The sequence below is a fragment of the Clytia hemisphaerica genome, unplaced genomic scaffold, assembly GCF_902728285.1.
Source record: "Clytia hemisphaerica strain Z4C2 unplaced genomic scaffold, Clytia hemisphaerica genome assembly, whole genome shotgun sequence".
Taxonomy (NCBI): Eukaryota; Metazoa; Cnidaria; class Hydrozoa; order Leptothecata; family Clytiidae; genus Clytia; species Clytia hemisphaerica.
In genome coordinates this window covers 1,200,823-1,223,479 of record NW_027103417.1, presented here as the reverse complement: position 1 = coordinate 1,223,479, position 22,657 = coordinate 1,200,823, and the positions used below count along the sequence as shown (strand labels likewise).

General features: G+C 34.9%; 3 protein-coding genes across 3 annotated transcripts in view; 2 read left to right on the top strand and 1 right to left on the bottom strand.

The window, feature by feature from the left end:
• LOC136797725 (general transcription factor 3C polypeptide 1-like) overlaps positions 1 to 697 on the top strand; it is a 63,218-nt gene extending 62,521 nt beyond the window's left edge. Inside the window, exon 34 of the mRNA XM_067054311.1 lies at positions 105 to 697. Coding sequence (XP_066910412.1) covers positions 105 to 275 — 171 coding nt within the window. The 3' untranslated portion in view covers positions 276 to 697. The remainder of the gene's footprint in view (positions 1 to 104) is intronic.
• On the top strand, positions 515 to 5,787 carry LOC136797730 (uncharacterized). Its single transcript, XM_067054318.1, has 6 exons — positions 515 to 697; positions 1,540 to 1,739; positions 2,450 to 2,573; positions 3,603 to 3,665; positions 4,624 to 4,711; positions 5,284 to 5,787. The coding sequence occupies exons 1-6, from the start codon at positions 515 to 517 to the stop codon at positions 5,355 to 5,357; spliced, it is 732 nt and encodes a 243-aa protein (XP_066910419.1). The 3' UTR covers positions 5,358 to 5,787.
• Positions 5,788 to 20,557: 14,770 nt separating this feature from the next.
• On the bottom strand, positions 20,558 to 22,379 carry LOC136797705 (uncharacterized). The gene has a single exon (XM_067054288.1). The coding sequence runs from the start codon at positions 22,275 to 22,277 to the stop codon at positions 21,357 to 21,359; it is 921 nt and encodes a 306-aa protein (XP_066910389.1). The 5' UTR covers positions 22,278 to 22,379; the 3' UTR covers positions 20,558 to 21,356.
• Between the last annotated feature and the right edge of the window lie 278 nt (positions 22,380 to 22,657).

The following is a 22,657-nucleotide window of genomic DNA, read 5'->3' as shown; positions in this document are numbered from 1 at the left end:
ATCAACAGGTCGGGGTGTAAGAATTTTTTTCTGGATAAGACCAGTCGGATATGTAATTTTGATTCAATGAATCATAAAATATAAATTCTTTTTCTCTCTTCAAGGCCATCATAAACACTATCACCAAACAAACAGAAGACCATTCAGAAAATAAACCTCCTGCTGACGATAAAACTGAAATTCGTGTACCCAAAGAAACCCGACTACCTCCACAAAATAAAGATCACCTTATCACTGAAGAGGATTGTTACGAAAAATCGAAGGATCACCCCTAAAGAGGCAGCATCAGAAATTGAAGACAGCGAAAAAACACAATCAAACAATGCTATGGAAACTTCAGAAACCAAACTTGCCGATTCTGCCGTCACTGAGACGACAGCTAATAAAAAAGTAACTAGACCAGAGAATCAAGTTTCTAAAAATGAACCTAAAGCTGGATCACAATGTTCTGATAAAAAACATCCGTCTGAAAACCAACCATTGTCTAAAGCAACGGTTGACGAGAACCTAGACCATGGAGAGGAAGAATTGGCTGAAAATAATAAGATTACATTACCTTCATCCAATGATTGCAAGCTCTGAAACGCATTCAGTCAACGCACATCTGGTATCTCATAAGAATCTTCCAAATAAAGAAAAAATGGAGTTAAAGAATCAAGAAACCGGTACCAGTAGCCTGGAAATGACTGAGAAACAAGTAAGTGAAATTTATCAATCTATATTTTACTCTTGTCTCTCGAATAGACCTAACCACTGCTAATTGTTAAATGAAAAAGAAACCCATCCCCCCGCTCTTATTAAGACCCCCCCCCGCTAATTAGATTCGAATAATTTAATATTTTATTACAGTGTAGATAGACCTTAAACTTATTAAAATTTTCCTTTTTGTTAGTATTGGTTCTTATTTTACGTGTTCATTTGTTAAAGTTTCTTTTTTGTTTTTGAAATTGATACCAGTTTCAAAAATTCTGCCTTCAAATTACCCCCCCCCCCTCTTATTCCATCCCCCCGCTTATTAGAATTTAGAAAATTTTCCTACCCCCCTGCTTATTTGCCCCCCCCCGTCTATTCGGGAGACAAGAGTAAGTCTTTTGACCCATTATCGACCGCCATAGGCGGCTTCTTTCATAGTGGTACGCTAATCTCGTTTTGCCTTGGCTCATTACTCCACCATTTATTTTCGGTTTTTTTAACTAGATTACCCAGGTGTTTCTCTTTTTTTTCCCTGAATGTCTTTTATTCGGAATTGAAAAATCGAGACATGAAAAATGGCTATATTGTAATCTGTTTTCAATGAATAATCTAAAATGTACTGGAGATGACATGTAGGCGTTAATAATGTGCGCGCGCTCTTTCGCGAGCGTGATGCGTGATGGGGAAGGCGGTCGTTTCAGTGTGGTTTACATCCACACTGTGACCTAGTTCATACATTTTGGTAAAAAAATTAAGATTTTTATTAGGAATAAAAAGTAAGGTAAAGGTAAAGTGTTTAATTTATTTGAGAACTCTTTGAAAATAATCTTTTCTAAAAACTTTAAGAAAGAAGATCTGACAATCGAAAATCCATTACCGGAAAAAGAGTTACCATTAAAAACGAAAGAACCTGCTAAAAAGCCGTCAGCCGATAATAATGAGCAGCATTCGAAGGACAAAGCACCGGTACCGAAAGGGAAGAAGAAGATCTCACAACGTATTTTATTGAGAGACAATAACGGAAGTGACGAACTCCAAATTCAATGGTAAGTTAAGGTCGGGGCCATATGAAACATTCTTCATCAAATAGAAGCATTTGAAGTAACGATTTTGTCTAGATAGAAACAGTTTCAGAAAACTTTTGAAACTTTTTATTGGGCCACTTGAAACAAAGTTTAACAATTAAGTTGCAACTTATTTATGTTTCATCTTGATGAAATTTGTTTCTAGTAGCCCCAAACCTTTAGCAATCGATTAAAATAATGGTTCAACATTCGGCTATTAACTATAACGTGAAAAGCTGCATAGGCTCAATTTTAACATATATATCATATGACCATGAGGAGCAGGAGCTGGTCTATGGTCCCGTTACCTTTTTGCAGACTACTATTCTTTAAAACTGTTTTTTCGACCCCCTTGTTTCAAACGGCTCTTGGGGGCCCATGGATAAGTCAAATATGTGTTTGCTTTCGTCCTAACAAACCCACACTATGTGGGTGAATTGTTTTCCATTACTCTGTGTGGGGAAGTAAACTTTCAGTGTGGTGTTTGGCTAAAGCAAAGCAATCGCAACAAATCAAGCGTCAATCATAAACATAAACATTGGACCCAGTCGCTCTTGCTTTCGTTCTTAGACGAAAGGCAACGCACTTTTGAACATTCTATCTGAACAACAATATCATAACATTTGCCACGTCCCTGTGTAAGTGGAATGGAATTTATTCTCATCAAATCTCCTTCTTTTCATTAATTTCAGCGAATACCGTACAATGAAAGTTTTCCCTTGGTTGAAGATGAACGGTGAACTAAACAGTGTGCTTCTTCGCAAATTTCAAGAAAATGTTTTGACACACATACTCTTGAATCCTGGAGTCAAGCAGGTCTGTTTTGTTGGATTCGTTTAATTTTTTCTCAATTATAATTTGACTAGGCTGATCTTTCGTGAGGCCCAATCCCCCTCATCAATGTCTGTTTTACGAATAAATTCTGTCACTGGTAGCGGTTGTTATAAGCAACATTGAATTGCAGGGCCAATGCTTGATTCATAATGCTTGGGCAGGGAACCGTTTTCTTGTTCTTTTTTCTCCGAGAGTCTCAGGTTTTGGAAATAAGAATACAGTTGACACTCTCTAATTCGATTTGCAAGGGGAGTTAGATTTCATCGAATAAGGAAGCTTATCGAATAGAAAAGCGTCGTTGAGTTTCTTCATGGCGGTGACTTATTCGATATTACGAATAATTGAGCGTATCGGATTGTAGAAAGTTGAATTAGAGATTGTCAAATGGGCAAATGATGACTAAAATTAGCTTTAATGACGACGGCATAGGCACGTTATGGCATCCTCCAATAACGAGACCTCTTCAACATCATTTCATTTTGATATTTTTTGTTCAACTGTGATGAGTAAATCTGCTGATATTTTTTGATACGGACATTTATTGGGCTTTTCCAGAAAAAAACCATGCACCCCCTGTTGAGGAGCTCCAACCTTTTGTGAATTACCCCCTTGGAATTCCAGGCAATTTTAGGATCATACCCCTCTAGAATTCCGAATTTTTACAAATTTTCAATCATTACCCCCTTGGAATTCCGCTTATTTTTGACGGATTTTCGTCTACCCTTATGGAAGTCCACTGCATTTCAAACCTTACCACCTTTGAACGGAAATGGACCTCCTCAACAGGGGGTGCACGATTTTTTTCTGAAAAAGCCCATTCTTGTAAGATGCAGGTACCCAGCAAAGTATATGAAGAGGATTCTCCGTCTCAAAATTCTTCAAATTTCTTCAAATTTCAAGAATATGTGCTATTTTCTGCGTAAAATCTATTTTCCGTCGCAGACGAAACAACCTTGCCTTGAGAAACTGTTGAAGGGTTTTAAATCATTAATTATGTTTATGTTTTTCTAGACAAGTCTCATCTCATACTTCAAACTGATTCTCTTCCCTGAAGCCACCATGCGATTATTGAAGGTACGTAGACGTGTTTTTTCATTAGCAGTGCTCTTTGTACGTACTCTTGTCTCCCGAATAGACGTCCCCCCCGCTAATTGTTAAGAGCAAAAAAAATCCATCCCCCCCGCTCTTATTAAGACCCCCCCTGCTAATTAAATTTTAATAATTAAATTATTTATATCAGTGTAGATAGACCTTAAACTTGTTAAAATTTTCCTTTTTGTTAGTATTGGTTCTTATTTTACGTGTTCATTTGTGAAAGTTTCACTTTTGTTGTTGAAATTGATATCAGTTAAAAAGAATTATGTCTTCAAATTACCCCCCCCCCCCCTCTTATTCCATCCACCCCGCTTATTAGAATTTAGAAAATTTTCCTACCCCCCCCCCCCCTGCCTATTCGGACCCCCCCCCCCCCCCCCGTCTATTCGGGAGACAAGAGTAAGTTATATGCGAAGTAGGATGCGAACTGAAGGCTTCTCTTCCGATATTTTTCTATCCGAAGAGTGAAGGTGCCACTGATTGTTTCGAGTGTATTACAATAGAAATCTCTTAGAAATTCCTCGAGGAAATTCTATTGTTATACACTCGAAACAATCCCACAATGCATCGCTTTTTTAGAAAAGACAAAAACTCCGATAAGGTCTATTACTGAGCATCAAACAGAAAGGCATCATCTTTAGTGTGAACTGGGGACCCAGCCTTGCGCACTGTCACTACGTGAGTGTGTACTAATGAAAATTCAAAGTATGTTCCGTGAAGAATGTGTCAGAGTTTATAGCTCGTACGGCAATTGATTTTGAAAATTACCTTTAAAAAGTTACTTTATCTTACATTAAAACTACTCGGATATCATGAATGAAGGTTTTTTAAATTTTTGTTTTTAATTCAAAAAGTTTGATTCGCCTTGTGTATATCTGTTAGTCAAACATTTTATATTTTTAACAAGTTTTTCATGTTTCTTTCTTGTCTTTCACAGTTTCTGGAATTGAACAAATCGATAACGAAACATTATTTGGTTCGAAGAAAGACTTCTTTATTTGGCGAACCACTTTCTCCGTCCAAAGGTAATATTCTTTTCAGATCTTATTATTATTCGGTGATGTCGAACAGCTCAGGAATATAATTGTTCGTTAGGGTTAAGTTCGACCCCTCCGTGTACATTTTGATGTCAGAATTAAAAAGAGAAATTAAAAGGTTTAGTTGCCAACAATCCTAAAGGGTAGGTTTTGCTGGCGCTTCAAGGGTCTTGTAAAAGAATCGACTTGATAAATTCTATATGCAATCAAAGTTTAAAGGGTCGATTTTAAAAGCTTTTTTGCCCAAACACGGTCATTTCTAAATGTCATAATAGCGAGGTTTATACATGGCACATTTTCTGCGACGGAGACGATTCGTTTTCGATTTGACTAGATCCTAACTGGCTGAGAACGACGGTGAATCTGCACTTTTCTTATTTAAGTTTGAACGTTTGAATACAATGGTGTCTTCCGTTAAAAAAAATATGACCCGCGTCCTATAGTGGTACCTTAACGGTACAAAATCAACAAACTCCGGCTGAAGATTTTAATCGAAATTCTGCTTTCTCCATTTTCCAAATTTTGAATACAAAGTATACGTTTCCATTTGATTTTGACAGGTTTATCAGAGGATGACGTGTATTACTTGCCAACCATGTCTACCATTATGAACATGACAGATACGAATCGTTGATGTTGGAAGAGTGATCATAAAAGGTGAGTTGGATGGGAAACCTTGTTGAAAAGAGATTTGAATAAATTACTCGGTGATGATTACTTTGGTTCGTCTACCAAAGAATTTCTTTTCAATCTGACGAATATTTTTATTCGTTGTTTTAATTACACATTATCTATGATTGGCTCGACCCAGACTCTTCGCTATGAAGGTGAAGTGCTAGAACATTTGGTATTGTGGACATTCGAGCTTGTCGGTTATTCAGCATCATGTACTAAAATTATTAGGGATATTTTGACACAGAGACCACCCAATTTTGGTATTTTCTTGACGAATTTTATTGTCTTCTGGGGACCATTTTTCTCAAGAGGGTTGATATTTGCAACGGGATATTCTTTTTTTTTCTTCAAAAATTGATACTTTTAAACAATGATGCTTTATGAATCGAGCAAATGAGGAAATTTTAATTTTTTTTGAAAAATTGCAAAAATTCTGAATATATCACGAAAGATTCTGTAAAAGAATTCACAAAATTATGAAAATTGCTCATTTTAGTACCAATAAGTTACTAAAAAAAACTCTCAAATTTTCTCCACATTTTTGGTATTTTAGTGCCCCATGGTAATAATTTGATTTTTAAAGTTTTTTTGGGTATACCACACCACCGCGTCACTAAACATCATGATGTTCTAGATTTTAGTATCAACCCTTAGTATCGATTTTAGTAGGAATGTTCGAGATTGATCTCTAAGATTCCATAAGGAATTGGATAACTAGGAAAATTGTTCTTATTCTACGATATTGTGTTTACTCTTTTGTCACGCTTACCATTTTTTATATTTTGTAGATAAATATTGCTCAATAAAAAAAGAAGAACATGCAGGTTACAATTGATAATATTTCAAGTAAATTTCCCCTTTCTTGTGAAAAGTACAATATGGTTTCATAAACTTTCAAGCATTTTACAAAAGTTTAAAAGTTCCCATCATTTTGAAAGCTAAAACAAAAATTTTTTAAACATTTTTTTGAAATAATTTTGTAGTTTTCTTACTTACTCAGCCCACTTAAAATTGGAAATCTCAAGAAATACTTCGGTTTTAAGAGTTATGTATACTCAAATCTTATTTACCAAATATTTTGCTAAGATGATGAATTATCTTAATTCGAAAATGAAGATGTAAAAGAAGAAAAAAACTTTTTTACTGGTCAAGAAATCTTGAATTTGTACTTTTCTGAAACTATGAGCCCAATTTTGAAGGAAGGTTTTAACGCATGCTCTCTAAGAAAGATATGAAAAATCTGAATATATAAGAGAAAATTTGGTTGCACTCAAGTATCGAGCACTCTCAACCAATCAAATACCATCAGTCCGTAACTTTTCACATCTTTTTTTAGGTTTATTTAGGTTTCAATCGCGCATACATTTTTTTCTTTCTTCATTTTTAATCTTTATTTTCAAAAATTTGAAAGTTATTTTTCTTAAAAATTATAGTACTCTGAATTACCTTTTTAACGGTAAATGATTCGAGCGAAATTATTTTTCTCGAATAATTTGCTTTCAAAATGGCAAGCATAAAAATTATTAATGCACACTTAAAGCACCTCCATCACACCAACCTAAAATGATTTCTCGTGTCTCCACCCCATTTTTCTCTTAATAACATTTGTGATTCTCTCACTTTTGTCCCTGGAACAATGGAGCAAAATTGATTAGAATCAATTTTGCTCCATTGCCCCAGGGAAAAAATCAGCGTGTCTTTTGGGTATTTCCCTCACTTTTTGTCCTATGAAACAAAAAAAGAAACCATGAGACACGCACTTTTTTTCTTGTGTTGGTGGGATGAAGCATGTCTCCCCCCACTTATTCATTTTCGAAAGATTTTAAAAACCCCCCCCCCCCCCCCTTCGTTCTTATTAGGACCCCCAACCGTTATTTTCTGCTGTCACAAGTTAAATTCCTCTAAATAGCCTGGTTTTAAAATTTTAAATTACCTTATTTGAGTGTTTTGGAGGTATAATTTCGGACAGTAAAGCGAATGGACTTAACTAAATAACATGATAAAATGGTAGAATATGTCTACAGTATGTGGCCCCCAAAACGTCGATCAAATTTGAAATTTCTCTCAAAGCTAGAGGAAAAGAGGTTTTAAAAAAATTTTTGCTGCATGAAAAGCTTTAACATCTCTACTTTATTTCCTGGAAGTTCTTTTTCAAAATTTTCAATTTCAACAATATTTTTCAATCGCTTAAAGATAGGTGGCTTTTTTCTAATGGCCCCCAAAACGGAGGTTTGCAATTTTAGCGATTACCCGAGATATCTTTGAGATATGAATACAAAATTTTGACCATAGTTTTGAAATGCGATTTAGAGGGTTTTGGGCATAAATTTGTTTGATAAAATTTTTACAGTATACCCCTGGTTGTCAAAACGGAGGTTTGGGGCCCCCAAAACGGAGGTGTAGTTAAAATCAAATTATTAAGCCCAGTGGTAATAGGGGGAAAAACTATGAACATATTTGTGTTTACCCTTAAATTTACGACCCGATAAATGTAAAATTTATGATTTTTATGAAATATTTCAAGATTTTCGATGTTGCAAAGTCCAAACTGAAAATTTAGAAATTTCCAAAATTACAATTTTGATTTAACAACGTCTTAATCAAGTTACTGAAAACCAATCTCTTTTGAAAATAGTTCCATTCATGTATGGAATAAGCTGTGAAAATTTTAGAAAAAAAGCTTAACTGAAACTGAAAATATTAAGCTTTAAAGGTATTTTTCCCCTATATTTTACAAAAAAATGACAGAATTTGCTGTTTTTGCTGATTCAGCGAAAACTTTTATATATAATGTTAATTTTTTGTTATAAGCTATTAACTCAAGCTGATAGGAATGGAATTCCAATATTTTTTGCTGTTTCTCATATTTAGAATTTTCGGTTCTATCAAAGCTGATTCTAGGGTCCCAAAATACTGGTCGACCTTTAAGATGCTATATCTTTTACCCATCCTCTAAAGTCACAGATGTATCTGCATTTTCTGAACGGCATTAGGTGTAGAAAGTTTCATATACCCCATTTACATAACTTATTTTCAATATCCAAGGAGCTAGAGTGAGTTATATGCAATTTTTATCTAATTTTGGTGTTAAGATATTTCCTTCAGACGCAAATATGTTATTTTGAATCTGTCTCAAACCATCAAAAACATGCTCATTTTTTAAGTTTAACCATCATTCTTTCAAAATAAACAAAAATCGTTTAATTCTGATAAATCTACAAGTCAGAATCCTCATTTTAATGACAACCTCCGTTTTGGGGGCCGTCTCCGTTTTGGGGGCCATATACTGTATTAATGATAAAATCAAGTTACCTCACCATTAACTTTGTGTGCCTTGATTTGTATGTTTTCTTTCCTGAAAAGATTTCATAAGAATTGTTTATTTTAAAAGCGGTACGTTCTTTATATGGTCAATTTGCGTAATAAATTGATGTAGGTTTGATTTTTACTGACATCTTTTGAAGTGGTAGTGAAGTAACATTTTCACGTTTTTTTTATAAGAACAGATTATTTAACAACATAAGGCTTCAATGACCGAAATTCTAAGAATAAGTTAAGAACTTGGCTTTCGTCGACTGCGCCGAGTTTCAAGGAAATCTCACGAAAATACTTACAAAATGGTTTTAAGAACATTGTTTTTTGGCTCAAACCTCAAAAAAAAAAGAACATCCGAAGGCTTAAAAGATTTTGAAGGATATTCTCGTAAAGAAAACGCGCAGTAAAGTAACATAGATATACTACAGATAAAAACCCTCTTTAAATAAACATCACATTACGTAATGTAGATAAGATCTTTCAACTTAAACACTTGAACGATTTGTAATGCGGTTTCGTAATTCTTAAAACATCTCACTTGAAAAAGATTTCTACACTTGTTTAGAATCGACATACTAAACTTGTTATGTTGCAATATATTTTACTCCTCCAAACAACACAAATATTTAAGTCCTGGCCGACGATTGAAGTTTCCATTATACGGTATTGGCCTGACTCGCGTTGAAAAATCCCCCGTTCTAACAATCTCAGGCAAATTATGACCTGTGCAAATAAATTCGCGAACCAAAGAACACCATTTGTTGCGAGGGGAAAATCACTAAAATAAATCTCGTACACATACATGGGGATTTCATGTTTTAGTATTTTCCCATAAATATATTTCTTACTTTGTAAATAAATTCTCCACACTAAATCGCTTCTGAACCGCAAAATTTCAGACGTTGATTTATGTTAATGTGGTATACATTCCAAGTTTTTTCGGACTCAAGTTTCTCAAGTGTAGATTTCTCCTTACTTTACTACATTCTTAGGAAATTTGCGAAGTTCTCGACTTACAAAATACACTTATTGTAATGTGACGTATCAGACTTTTGCGCAATCTTCAGAAATGTTATATTTCATTTTTAACATATCATCTACGCGTTTTTTTATGAGAACAAATTATATTAGAACATAAGGCTTCGATGGTCAAAATGCTAAGAACAAGTTAAGAACATTTTAAGGCTTTGCGGACTCGAAAACTCGATTTTTAAAAAAAGTGTGTAAGAATGCTCACAAAATGGAGAGAATTAGAACATTTTAAGAACATTTTTAGGCTAAAAATCAAGAAAGTTAGGAACATCCGATTAAGGCTTCAAAAATTTTGGATGTTCTTATTAAAAACAACATACATTACAAGTTAATGCCATGAAATGTACTTACGAAATGCCCGTTAAGACTCCTTTGAAAACTATACACTTCTTATACAGTTAGTCACGATAGTGTCCCGCCAAAATGCGTATCAAAGATTAATGCTGCGAAAGTGCTACATCGTTTACTTGACTCACAAGTAAAAAAATGCGCCGCAAAACTTCTAAGGGGATTCATGAAAAAATAACCCGGCGCTTTTTAATGAGATTAACATTTTCGAAAACTATAAGAAATTGCCTAAAATTTGAGCCATAGATGAAAAGATTTGAGCCAATCCAACCTTGAAAGCTAATTTGAAGATCAACTTCCCAAGAAAAAGATCTATGGAGGAGACGAAACCCACCGCTAGATCCGCGCACTGCCGGATAGGCTATTTCCCGGAAATTTTGCAGGACCCCAACATTGACCCATCTACATGTCTGAAAATATTTTTACTTTAGCGTGTAAACAAGCCCTTAAAAATCGAAGTGCTTTCTCGGGAATTGAATGACAAAATTTGGTTATGGTTGATATTCTGGATGCTGTACGTTCGCAATTAGTCATTTTGTCTCATTTTAAGTTTTCAAGTTTTAATTAATTGTCTTGGGAACTTGAACTTGATTCAGGTAACTCTCATCCTTGTTGTTGCAAATACATCCTGTAGATGACTGATGTTGTTTTTTCTGAAAGCTTGATTTCCTAGTGTGACTAACTGTTATACCATTATTATAGACACTGGAAAAACAACTAGCTGATTTTTGCAAATTTCATGTACAAGCCTTGTCCGCAGTAATGACATTGTTGTTCACCCTCCTCCCACCATTAAATGACTTTTCGTATCATTTTAGTTGCATTTCTCATCAAAATACACTTATCCAATTCCCAAATGAGACTTTAAACTTTCCTCTGAGATTCAAACTCAGCTAGTTAATTGCAAATGATATGTCGTTATGACGTTTTATATTGCGAGAAAGATGCAAAAACATTCTATGTATAAGAAATTTAATATTGACACCAGAAATTTTATACTTTAACCTTAAAAAAACCACCGTGCCACCAAGTGCCACCAAAAGATTTTCATACCACAGTGGAGCTATGAGACTCACGTCTAATATATGTCAATCTCAGCTCTTCTCGGAGAAATATAAGAAAGATATTTCAAATTGAAAATTTCGTGTCATTATAAGCATTTTGTTTGATTTTACTTGTCTGGTGATGTTTTTCTCACAACAGATCACATAAATGTACCCGCTTGGTATTCTAGCATTTATTTTCAAACTTTTCGGCAGCAAAAGTACGAATAGATAAAGTTAGAGAACATTTTACAAATAAGAGTATTAATCATTTTTCAAAATCAGAGTCCTTCGAGTCCGCCATAACATTGTCCTTTGCGGACAAAGCCTGTACATCGATTGTTTCCTGAAATAATGGAAATACAATACTTCACTCTCCACCGTTTCATTCGATGTTTGTCCAGAGTCTCTATAATAAATCCATGCTTATACCCATTTGGATACACGTTTCTTTAAAAGATTATCCAAAATTTTATAAAAAAACGTGTAGGGTCAAAACCTTGAGAATCCCCAACTGCCACATAGTAACTATATCGATATATTTCATAAATATATGAAATCAGTGGGAGCTTGAAGTTCAAAATCTCCTTCTTTTTTCATCTTCATATTCAAATTTTCATGAAATTCTGCAAAGCTTACCATTCAAATGATATTCTTAACGAGATAATTTTTATTTATCTTTGTCCCATGAGACATGACACGACAGAGTTATTGGTGTATAGACGACGATACTCGAACTACACGAGAGGACAAACATCTTCGTAGGTGTTGAACCTATGAGTATCGTCACCATATCACATACAATGTCTAGCACACTTCCCATACTCTTTTATCAGAGTGATGACGTACCTTTTCCCCCAAAGGAACAAAAAAAATCTGAAAAAGTTCTAACTGCCAATCTTTTTGGTAGCACAGCCTTAAGTAGCTCACTCCGGCCTCTAAAGATAGCTTAGCTACTCATCATTATAAGGACAGGTACATCATTAGCACTCGTTGGTGTTGTGCAATTCAATTATGTAATTTAATGAGCCAATACCATCATCATTATCATGAAATTTGAATCCTGTAATACAGTAGGTTAGCCAGTATCACATCAAATGTCAACGTTTAATGTTCTCACCGCAAAATAAAAAATCACAACTGTCTGCTACAGGCTAGTAATAGGTTTGTTTACATCCAAATTCACAGAAGAAGAGATTCGTGCGGTCATAAATCAATTTCATTGTCGTCGAATATTTTCATGATTGCCTCATTTCCTTCTTGCCTTTCAGAAACTCACTCTCTAGAGAAATACGTTTTCAGTTGATCGCCGACTTCTTAGTTTATTGCCAAATTTTGTCTGATCAACTTGTTTATTTGAACTCAAAAATGCTTTGATTCTAAAACTAAACTTTCTAATTGTATTTAAGCTATTTTACCAATACCTTTTTACGTCATATTTTCACAATGATTCTATTTCAGTTTCATTTAATATATACAAGAGAGTCTCCATAACTCGAGCACGCAAGGGGAAATGCAAACTTGTTCGAGTAATGGAAACTTTGAGTGATAGAGTGAGACTGTAGAATAGTCTAACACTTCTCAATGATGATCTGTTGAAATCATTGAGTTTCCCCGAAGGGCTAGAGACGAAACTTTAACCCTTCTCAGGCAAGAGAAATTGAAATGAAACTGATTATTTCCCATCCAAAACGCGGATAGGATGCGCCGTAATCATGAGGACGAGTTGTATGTAGCGGTTCCTTTGCTTTGGAGGACTACATTTTTTGAAATCTAGCGATAGAATTTAGTTTCAATCCTCCGGCGTTTATGTAAAACCAAGGCGCGGGCGTTCTGCAATCGGTGACGAAATACTTGGCACAAAAGGGAAATCCACCGGGAAGTTTTGGAAACCCGATCGATTTGTAAGTGCTCTAAAGTAGGTTTGAAGGGTAGAGTTTTAACTCTGAGTTTTAACGCTAGACTTAAAACTTAGCCTAGGAATGAATAAATCCCTCCCAGATCGAAATAATCGATGAAATCAAGTTGAAGGCCCGAAATTGACATTCTCGCTCGAACTTCAATTTTCGAAAAATGGTAAATTAGCCAAAAGTGCCAATATGTTATGTCACTGATTGTAGATGGAAAATAAGTGGTTTGATTTCCCACCCAGGAGTCTAGCAGCTCTAGGGCTTGAAACTCAATGGTTAAAACCTTTTCAGCTTCCATCTAGTGGGGTCAAAAAGAATGATAGTGGTAAGTATCAATGGGGATACAGTCTAGCACTCTAGATGACTATATTTGGGCGAGCAACTAAAAACGTACTTCCCTAGAGAGTGAGGTCCTGAAATCCAATGATTGTACTAACTTCTAGCAATTCAAATTTTTAATTTAAATTTGTTGAAATTTAAAAATCTCTCAAAATAAAACTTGCTTATCAAGCTAATCGAGTTTTTAAAACACAAAGACGGGGGTAATTCTCGGACGGGATGATACACGATCCGCCCTTTATATAAAAACATATCAAAGAGGACGCGAACAACCTAGTTTAGGCGTATCGTCCAAAATTCCAAAATAGTTGTTTTTGTCACGCGTTGCAGTAGATAAGTAACGTTGATTTAAATACCATCACTTTTTACATGCCCATGATGACCCGATAGCAACGTAAACACACACACTTCTCACACACCCGCTAGGATATTTTCAGTCAGTGGGGAAAAAATAACGCACAGAAACTCTATGGGGATTGATATTCCTATACTTTGTATGGCTGGGGATTTCCGGGGATTTCAATTATTTTGTTTTCAAGTCAAAAAATTCAGTGGGGGGTGGGAAAAAGAAGATACAGTAATACTTTACAATGAGGTCTATTTGATTGTTTTCAGTGGAGTGTCAGGACAAAGATTGTGGAGTATAATTTTTCACCGGAGACCTTATCTTGGACAATTTTCCCAGTGGGAAGTGGTCCCAGTGGGTCTGTGAGAAAAGGGTGTGTAAACTAAAAAATTAAGATTAACTTTCGCGTTATTAAATTTTTCGTTAAGTTCAGAAAGATTAGTTAGTTAGTTTCTCTCAAGAAGGAAAGATGGTAAAAATTTTTCGTTCTTCTGTTTTCTATTTCCAAGTTTCTTGACTAAACTTACATTCGAAACTTCTTCAAGTGAAAATGGCTGTGTTTAGTACAGTGTATATCCTCTCTCTCATTTTTCCTTGTTTACTCGAACCTGAATCTCCTGTTTCAACTTATGATGTTTTTTGGTGCCAAGTAAAAATAGGAAAAATAAGTCATTTTATTTGTCGTATCTTTTGATGTTCTTTCTCTTTGAAGAGGAAAAGATTAAAACAGAGAAAACTGTAAATACGAAGAAAAAGCTTATAATCATTGCACCAACTTAGTGCAGAGACTTTGTTTTCCCTTTTTATGTGGGCATGAAACATCCCTTCTCACAGACCCGCAGGGACCCTTCCCTCTGGAAAATTTGGCTAAAGATCGCGTGCCCGGTGGAAAATTATCCTCCAATTTTTGTACCCACGGATATTAATCAAATAAAGAGGCCCCCCCAGCGGTTGGCGTGATGGCGTGATGGAGGGTTTTTCGTGGCGTGATGGCGTGAAATTTTGAAAAAAACAGCGTGATGGCGTGAAAATGAAGTGCCGGCGTGATCGTGAAATCGAGTTTTTTTAGGCGTGATGGCGTGAAATTTGCAGTTCAGCGTGATCGTGAAAATTATATTTATTAGTTGAATCGTATTTCTAAGTCCATTTTAGCCAATTTAGAGGGTTTATATTTAAAAATTTTCTTGGTCGGCCCCAACTATGGTGGGCCTCCTATAGGGCCTCCTATAGATCTCATTTTAAAACATAAAAGAAACGGTGCAAACAGTTCTATTCATCTGCCATTTATCCTTGCAACTTCCGATTGTTTTTAGCAGTTGCTAGATATTCTTCAAAATAATAAAGTCGAATGCTTGAGATGATCGAAAATTGAAAATTTTCCCCGTCAGCGCAAACCATGGTTGCGCTTCCTCCGTAACTAACATTCTCCTCTCTTTCTTAGATGCTTATTCTTATAGATGCATCAAAGATGTCAGGTCTTTTATTTCAGGAAAAAATACATTTGTAGCAAATCCTTAAACACAAAGAAGGCCCCCAAAGAAGCAACAGGTTTATTATGAGGTGAAATTTTAAGCAGATTGATCAAAGGAATCCCGTGATGTTTAACCCATATTTTGGAAAAAGAGAGCAAATGAGGGCGATTTTAGCCATACTAAATTGAAAATTTCTCCCGTCTGCGCAAACCATGGTTGCGCCTCCTCGTTCCCCTTTTGAAAACTATTCACGCTAATTCACAATTAATGCCCATGGGACCCGTCAACGGGGGGACCAGGGGGCATGGCCCCTCATGTTGCTTGTACTTTTAAAAGATTTCCATTATTTTTACATGAATTATTTTTCAAATTGAATTGAAATGGGTCCTAAAATAGCACTTTGAACCCTTCAAAATTCAAAAAATTTCTCCGTTACCCAACCATGGTGGGCTTTGTCAATTTACTCAAATATACCTCAGCCCTCAAACCAGTGCCCTCAAACCGGTGCCCTTTGATGTGACCAGTTGTCCAACAATTTTTGATATGCATAAGTCAAGATTACGTCATTTTTCCTATCGAAAACACCCAAAAAAACTGGAATTTGACCCCTGTGTCAAAAATAGAAAAACAGAGGTCAAATTTTATCTAGATTTTTCGGGTGTTTTCGATAGGAAAAATGATATAATCTTGACTTACGCATATGAGAATGCCGAAAAACTGATTGACGACCAAACACACATACATGTGGGGAAAAATTAAGTTTATATAACAAAATATGAGCGTGAAAACTAAATTTTCTAGGCGTAATGGCGTGAAATCGAAAAAAATTGGCGTGATCGTGAAAATCAAATTTTTCAGGCGTGATGGCGTGAAATCGAAAAAAAATTGGCGTGATAGCGTGAATTTTGGGTCCGCTGGGGGGGCCTCAATAAACCAATCCTAACTGCAAAATCTGATTTCCCCCAACTGAATTTCTGGACTTGAAACAAAGGAATTGAAATCCCCAGACATAAAAAATATCGGAATATTAATCCCCATCAAGTTTCAGTCCGTTATCTTTATCCCCACTGACTGAAAAATTCTACCGAGATCGTGAAAAGGAGGTGTTATGAAAAACGGAAAAACAGGATCAAGCATATTACTTTGGTAAGCGTCAGCCGTGCAAAATTACTCGAATCTGATTGGTTTAGAGGAGTGCGATTAATCGTTAATTGCACTTACCACTTTTTGCACTCTTCGGCGGGGGGACACTTTTGTCCCCTTATTCTTTTCTCTCCCAAGTCCTGTCTGTCAGAGACTTTTTTTTACTATATAATAAAAAACGAAGACATTTTTTTTCTTCAATATAAAAAAAAAAAAGAAAAAGAAATTTTACGTTACAATAGCTTCTTTTAATTGAAAACAAAGAAAAATTACACTGCAATGTTTTCTTTTTAAACAAAAGAAAAAAAGGAGGTTTTCGAATGTTTACTGACGATTACAAAGGAGAAAATACCGTAATTTGCACTCGTCCTTCGGACTCGTGCAAATTACTATTTTCTCCTTTGTTACTCGTGATTAATCGTTAATTGCACTCCAAACCATACGATTACTAGTACTAATACAAGCATATTACTTTGGTAATACGTGCAGTGACACATGCTCAATCGTGACTGGTAATTTTAGGGGACAAAATGCGAACAAAAATACAGTAAGATCTCTCTTATTCGAATTCGAGGTAGGAGTATTATACGAGGGTATAAATCTGCTGTGCAATTATTTTGATGATTTTCCAAGTAGATGTTATGCCTCAAATTTTTCCGCATCTAGCAGCCTTTTATGAACACAGCGGCTCCAACAATAGCAAACAAAGTTTACAACTTTCTGAAAACCTTTCCGTGTGTACAGCGAAACTAAAATTGAATATTTAAATATACTAAAAGCGCGTTTTTTCGTTAGTACTACATTATTGACTCTCGCTAATTAAACTCCGGTTAAGAAGTTTCTTAAAATCAGTGTTTTACATTTTCAAAAGTGTGTAAATCCGATTAATTGCGATAGTCGGGTTCGATTTCCCGGTCTTCCCGTTTGATTTCCCAATTTTGTTTCGTTTGCACTCGCACTTACTAGGATATACTATTTTAAATTTTATGTTAGATATATTAAGAAAGGCTGACCCATGACAATTACCGAAGTTTACAGCCGTCATTAAGGCTGTTCTATTCAAGCTCAATATAGAAGAATTATCTATTCGAATTGCGTATACAGAGCACGATTCGGAGAAAGTATATGAAAAGTGATTCTCCTTGACGGGAACCAAGGGAATTAGTTCAAATTTTAGAAAGGTTGGAATTAAAGAAAGGTTCGCATAAGCGAGAAACTATTGTAACGAGAGTTGTAACTTCTTCAATTCAGCAACACTACCCATCCCCCACGTACGCACACAAAATGCGAAACTCACTTCTTTACATATTTATTCCACTTTGATAAAGATCGTCTCAGACTATCAAGCTATGGCATGATTTCATTTATTGAACCAGTACTGGGTCTTTTTATTAGCATGATGTCGCTTTCGGTGGTGCTGAATGTCTGTTTTTGAAGAAACAACGTCATATCGATTCAATTTCATTTTGGAAGAAACGGCGACTTCTGGTACAAAGTGCACAGTGCGCATTTCGAATAGAAGTTTTGGAGTATTGTTATGTTGCTGGGCCTTCATGCTTGTCGGCTTCCTGTTTTTCTTGAACTGTTTGCGTGTTTGTAATTCATACACGTTTACAAGGAACACGTTTATAAGGAACTCGAGGCTGAAAATGGTCCAAAAAATATGGAATTGTTAAGGAACTGCTCAGGCTGAGAATAAGAAAACAAGTTTTAAGGAACAGTGAGAGATGGTTATCCAAACTTAGCAGCTATGTAAATAAGGAACTCGATAAGGAACTTTGAGGCTTAGATTCTCTGTAAAAATAAAGAACTCCATAGGCTCAGAGCAAAGTTAAGGTTCCTTATAAAAAAAACGTGTAAGCTACTTCTATAAAAAGACCTCTACCCTACCGCTTAAAGTAGTTAAAGCCGTTCATTGCATAAGAATTTGTAAATTCCTTCTTATGAAGTAATACAACAAGATGACAAGAGGTTTAACCGCTTTATTTAGACAACCAAGTAAAAAAGACGAGAAAAGATGTCACACTTCAACACGTTATTGCTTAACTATTTCAATAGCCATATATTTTTTGTAGCTAATGACAAAAGGATTTGAAATGACAAGCTGGTTACGCAATTGCGGTCATCATTGCATCCTTCTAGATAGAGAACACAACTGTGTGTGTGTTTATCAAGAACGTCAATTCTTTAAAGTCGGATTTTTTTATTATCAATTCTTTGAATTTACTCTCAAAGAAAGGGAGATTTATCTCGGTGAAATCAATAAGAGCCTACTGACCTCACATAAATGATATAAAATGGGTTTTTCCAGAAAAGATTCAAATGGGGAGTGGAGGTTATAACATTTTTTGAAAATTTATCCCCGGACAATGCGACTTTTAACCCCCTCCTCCATCCGGACAAGCAGCAGTGTTGAACCCCTGGGCAAATTTTGTAGATTTATCGCTACCCCCGGACACTACATCATTCATCCCCATTTTCTGTATGAGCCCAATGAATGGAATCAAAATCCTCGTGGGGATCTTTGAAAATGTAAATCTTTTCGAGCATTCAACAGGGGTTATTTTTATTTCATCAGAGAGATTTTATTCCATTGTAATCTTACTTCATAATTACATAATGAGGATGCTAAATCTTATCAGTAACAACACCTATGAAAATCATATCATTTTAATCTTGGGAAACACGAGAAATGATTTCCCATAAAAGCGTCAATACAAACACTGAACATAAAAATCATAGCGAAACAAATCCTGTTGTGAGAAAAAACTTGTTTTGATCAAAAGTTTCAGTTTGTTTGTCACTTTCACTTTCGAGTAAGAATTTTAATATCTCGTCTCGGGATTAACAAAATGTACAGCACAGTATATACTTGAACACAAAGATATTAACATCATGTTATTACACGATTTCTTTATATAGGAACAAACTATATAAGAACATGCTAAAATATTAAGAACACGTTAAGAACATTTTAATGCTTTGCGGACCCTATTTTCATAGGAAAATGAACAAAAATAGTTGCAAAATAGTGAAAATTAGAAAATGTTAAGAACATTTTTAGACGTAAAACTTAAAAAGTTAAGAACAGCCGAAGGCTACAAAAGCTTTGGAAGTTCTAATTAAAAAACGTGTATTCATAATAATTACATGAAAATGTTCGAAAAAAGGACCTCCTTATGTCAACAAGTAATACCATTTAATTACTCTCTTCATTTTTCGCTTTTCCTTCCTCTTACTTACAGCATTTTGATGAAATACAGATCACGTTTAGAATTTTCTAGAGATGAATTTTTATTGGATAATCATTTGTCTGACAATTTTATTGACCAATCGGGGAAGTCTTTGTATGTTTCGTACGGAACTAGGTTAATGAAAGACAAAATCAAATTGCGTTAGAAAATATGAATTATGTCATACAAGCAAGTAAACAACAAAATCTCTTCTCCTCTTCTAATCCCCTTTGGAATTCGATGATGCAAAAGCGAAAAGAAAATTGTCTATTAATGCTATAATTGCTTTGCAATCAAGTGCATGACTCATAGACCGAATTTTATAAATAAACAAGTTCGCTCTGAGACCGTTGTGTGGTAGATAAGGTAAGTCTCTACCATGGGTTTCTGCACTTAAATTTCAAATGAAAACTTCCCTTGATTTCGTTGAGCAAGAATTTACTGCAAAGCATATCGAATCCTTTTTTATAAGAAAAATTTTGTAAGCATTACGAGGCGTAAAACACCGAAAAATAAGACAATTCAAAAACAACCCTGTTGGTATAACTGAAAGAAAGAGAATTAAGGGCCAAAATAGTGATACGAGGTCAAAAAGCCTTAATGAAGCCTTTCACTTAATTCATTTAGAATTTAGGGTTCCAAAAATGAGAACAATTGAGCCTCAAACATTTATTTGTTGTTATAAAAGTGAAAGAGTCCAGAAAAGTATCATTTTAAAGTTCAATATTTAAGACTGTTGGAAATGAGAGAAATGATTGTTTAGAAATGACTACATTGCGAAGCAGGTGGATAACCTTTCTGAAGGTAAAAAAAATGTATGCGAAAAATAAGAAAAAGAGAGCTTAGAGAAGGGATAAAAAGCTGCAATTTTATGTTATGCTTCCTTTCAGTGTGGGCGAATATTTGCACATTTTTCTTTCTTCTTTATTAAATTGCAGTTTTACGTCGGAAAAAGGAGAAAGAGGTAAACATTTCTGATTCATTTTTAGAAGATGTTTCAAAACAAAAAGAAAAACACTTAAAGTCCCAATAATATTATGTCAAAATAATTTATGAAGATATACGAAATTAATAATTATTAAATGAAATTGTCAAAGTACAAAGATAATACTATTCCCCAGGTGTTAATGTAACACCCTCAGATAAAAACAAAGTAAAAAGTAAAAACAAAGGAATATGTTTTTTTCAAAATGATACCCTTAAGCCCTTGCACTAAAACTTAGTATGCTCATTTCTATGCTAGCGAGCTCCTTCTCAAGTACATAGAATCGTGGCAAAAGAAACGTACTCTTTGGTGCATAATACAAGTATGAAACTGTAAAATTTAAAGTGGAAATAAACAGGAGGACTTGATTGAGTTCTTTTCGTTATTTCCTTTTACAAGGCACCTAAGAGTATGTATTTTCCAAAAGATTGAAATAAGGCAAAGCGTGGAAAGCCTATCAAGTACATGAGAGTACTTCTAGGAACAAATTCTTTAAAAACAGGTTGGTAAATTATTTGAGTCATTGAAAGTATAAATTGAAAAAAATGTCAGGTATTGTCAATTATAAATCACTAAGGTCAAAATAAAAGTTCTCTAGATTTTAAAATGTCTTACACCTAAAATAAAATAATGAATATGTTATTAAATCTGCTTAATACTATAATGAAGTAACTTTAGTCTCCCAAACAACAAAATCTCTCCAAGTGTGTAAATAAAATTTACAGTAATGTATGTACAAATTTGCAATAAGGGTTAAATTTTTAAAAAATATATAATTATTAACAACTATGTTCAACTATTTATAGGAACAACTTTGATATTATCTTGCGGGTCTTTTATTATACAAAATTTACCAAGCATATTTGTTGTACTTTGATGACTTGGAGTAGTAATGTCTGTTGTAGAGCGTATAACTGATGGGTGTCGTGTATCGACCTTTGAAAATGGTGTATACATGTTGTTAGAAACACTTTGAGGCTGAATAAGAAGAGGAGGACCAGCTCCTTTTAAGTCTTTTGATGAAGGTGGTGGTGAATATTCTTGTTTTGACGGTAAGTATAAGCGTTTTGAATTGTATCCTAATGGCGAATGTCCAGAAGACATATGACTTGATGATAGTGTTGTACTGCCTGGGTTACGTGGCATTGGGCGTAACGGTGGTATTTTACTAGAAGACTTCATATCATTCATAGAGTGGTATATTGATTTTTCAGATTCATATGATGAATGAAGAGGGCTTTTTGTTGAAGGTTGTGGTAAATCATCCGGTGAGAGACGGCTGTGACTATATGACATGGATGGAGGTACAAGATCAACTGGTGGTGGTGGAGGTGGTGAACTGTTACCATTAACATATTGTAATTCACTAGGAAGTGTAAAGCCTCCATTCGTAAACAATGCTCTTAACACATTTAGTTCTTTTGAAAGAAGATTCACTTTAGTTTGAAGTTCCTCGTTTTCTTTACTTAGCTGTTCAACTCGTACTTGAGTTTCTTGAATTCGATTTTTGGCTTTTTCTCGACTCTTTTTAACAGCAACATTATTTCTCTGACGCTTTTGCATGTACTCATTGTCGTCTTTGGGTAAATTCTGGGCTTTACGTTTGTTGTTGTTCGCTGTGTTAGATTTTCCAGTGTATTTACTAATAACTTGACTTGCTAGCTCATGGTTTGAGAGCCCCTCTGTGTTCAATTCACTGCCAGAACTCATCATAAAAAAATCAAATTCACAACCTTCACTTGTTTCCCAATCTTGTGTCTCTTCTCTGTGTGTTGTAAAAGACGAATTTCACGATAACATTTCATTGCTCAACCTTTCAATGAAATGATTTTGAAATTTTCAAAACATTCCATTCAGGGGCACACTCACCGTTATTAGTTTTACATCTTTTTCAAGATTACTACATTACAGAAGTTTGTCCACGGCTCTCTATTGTTCTTATTAGTGATGCAATCCAGTTACGCAATTGAGAGAAAATGTAAACCACAGAAGGGATACTCAGGGGGTTTGTAATGTGAAAAAATAACTAATAATAGTAAGAATAGAAAGTAAAAAATACACTTTTTCATGTTATTTTACATGTAATTATCTTT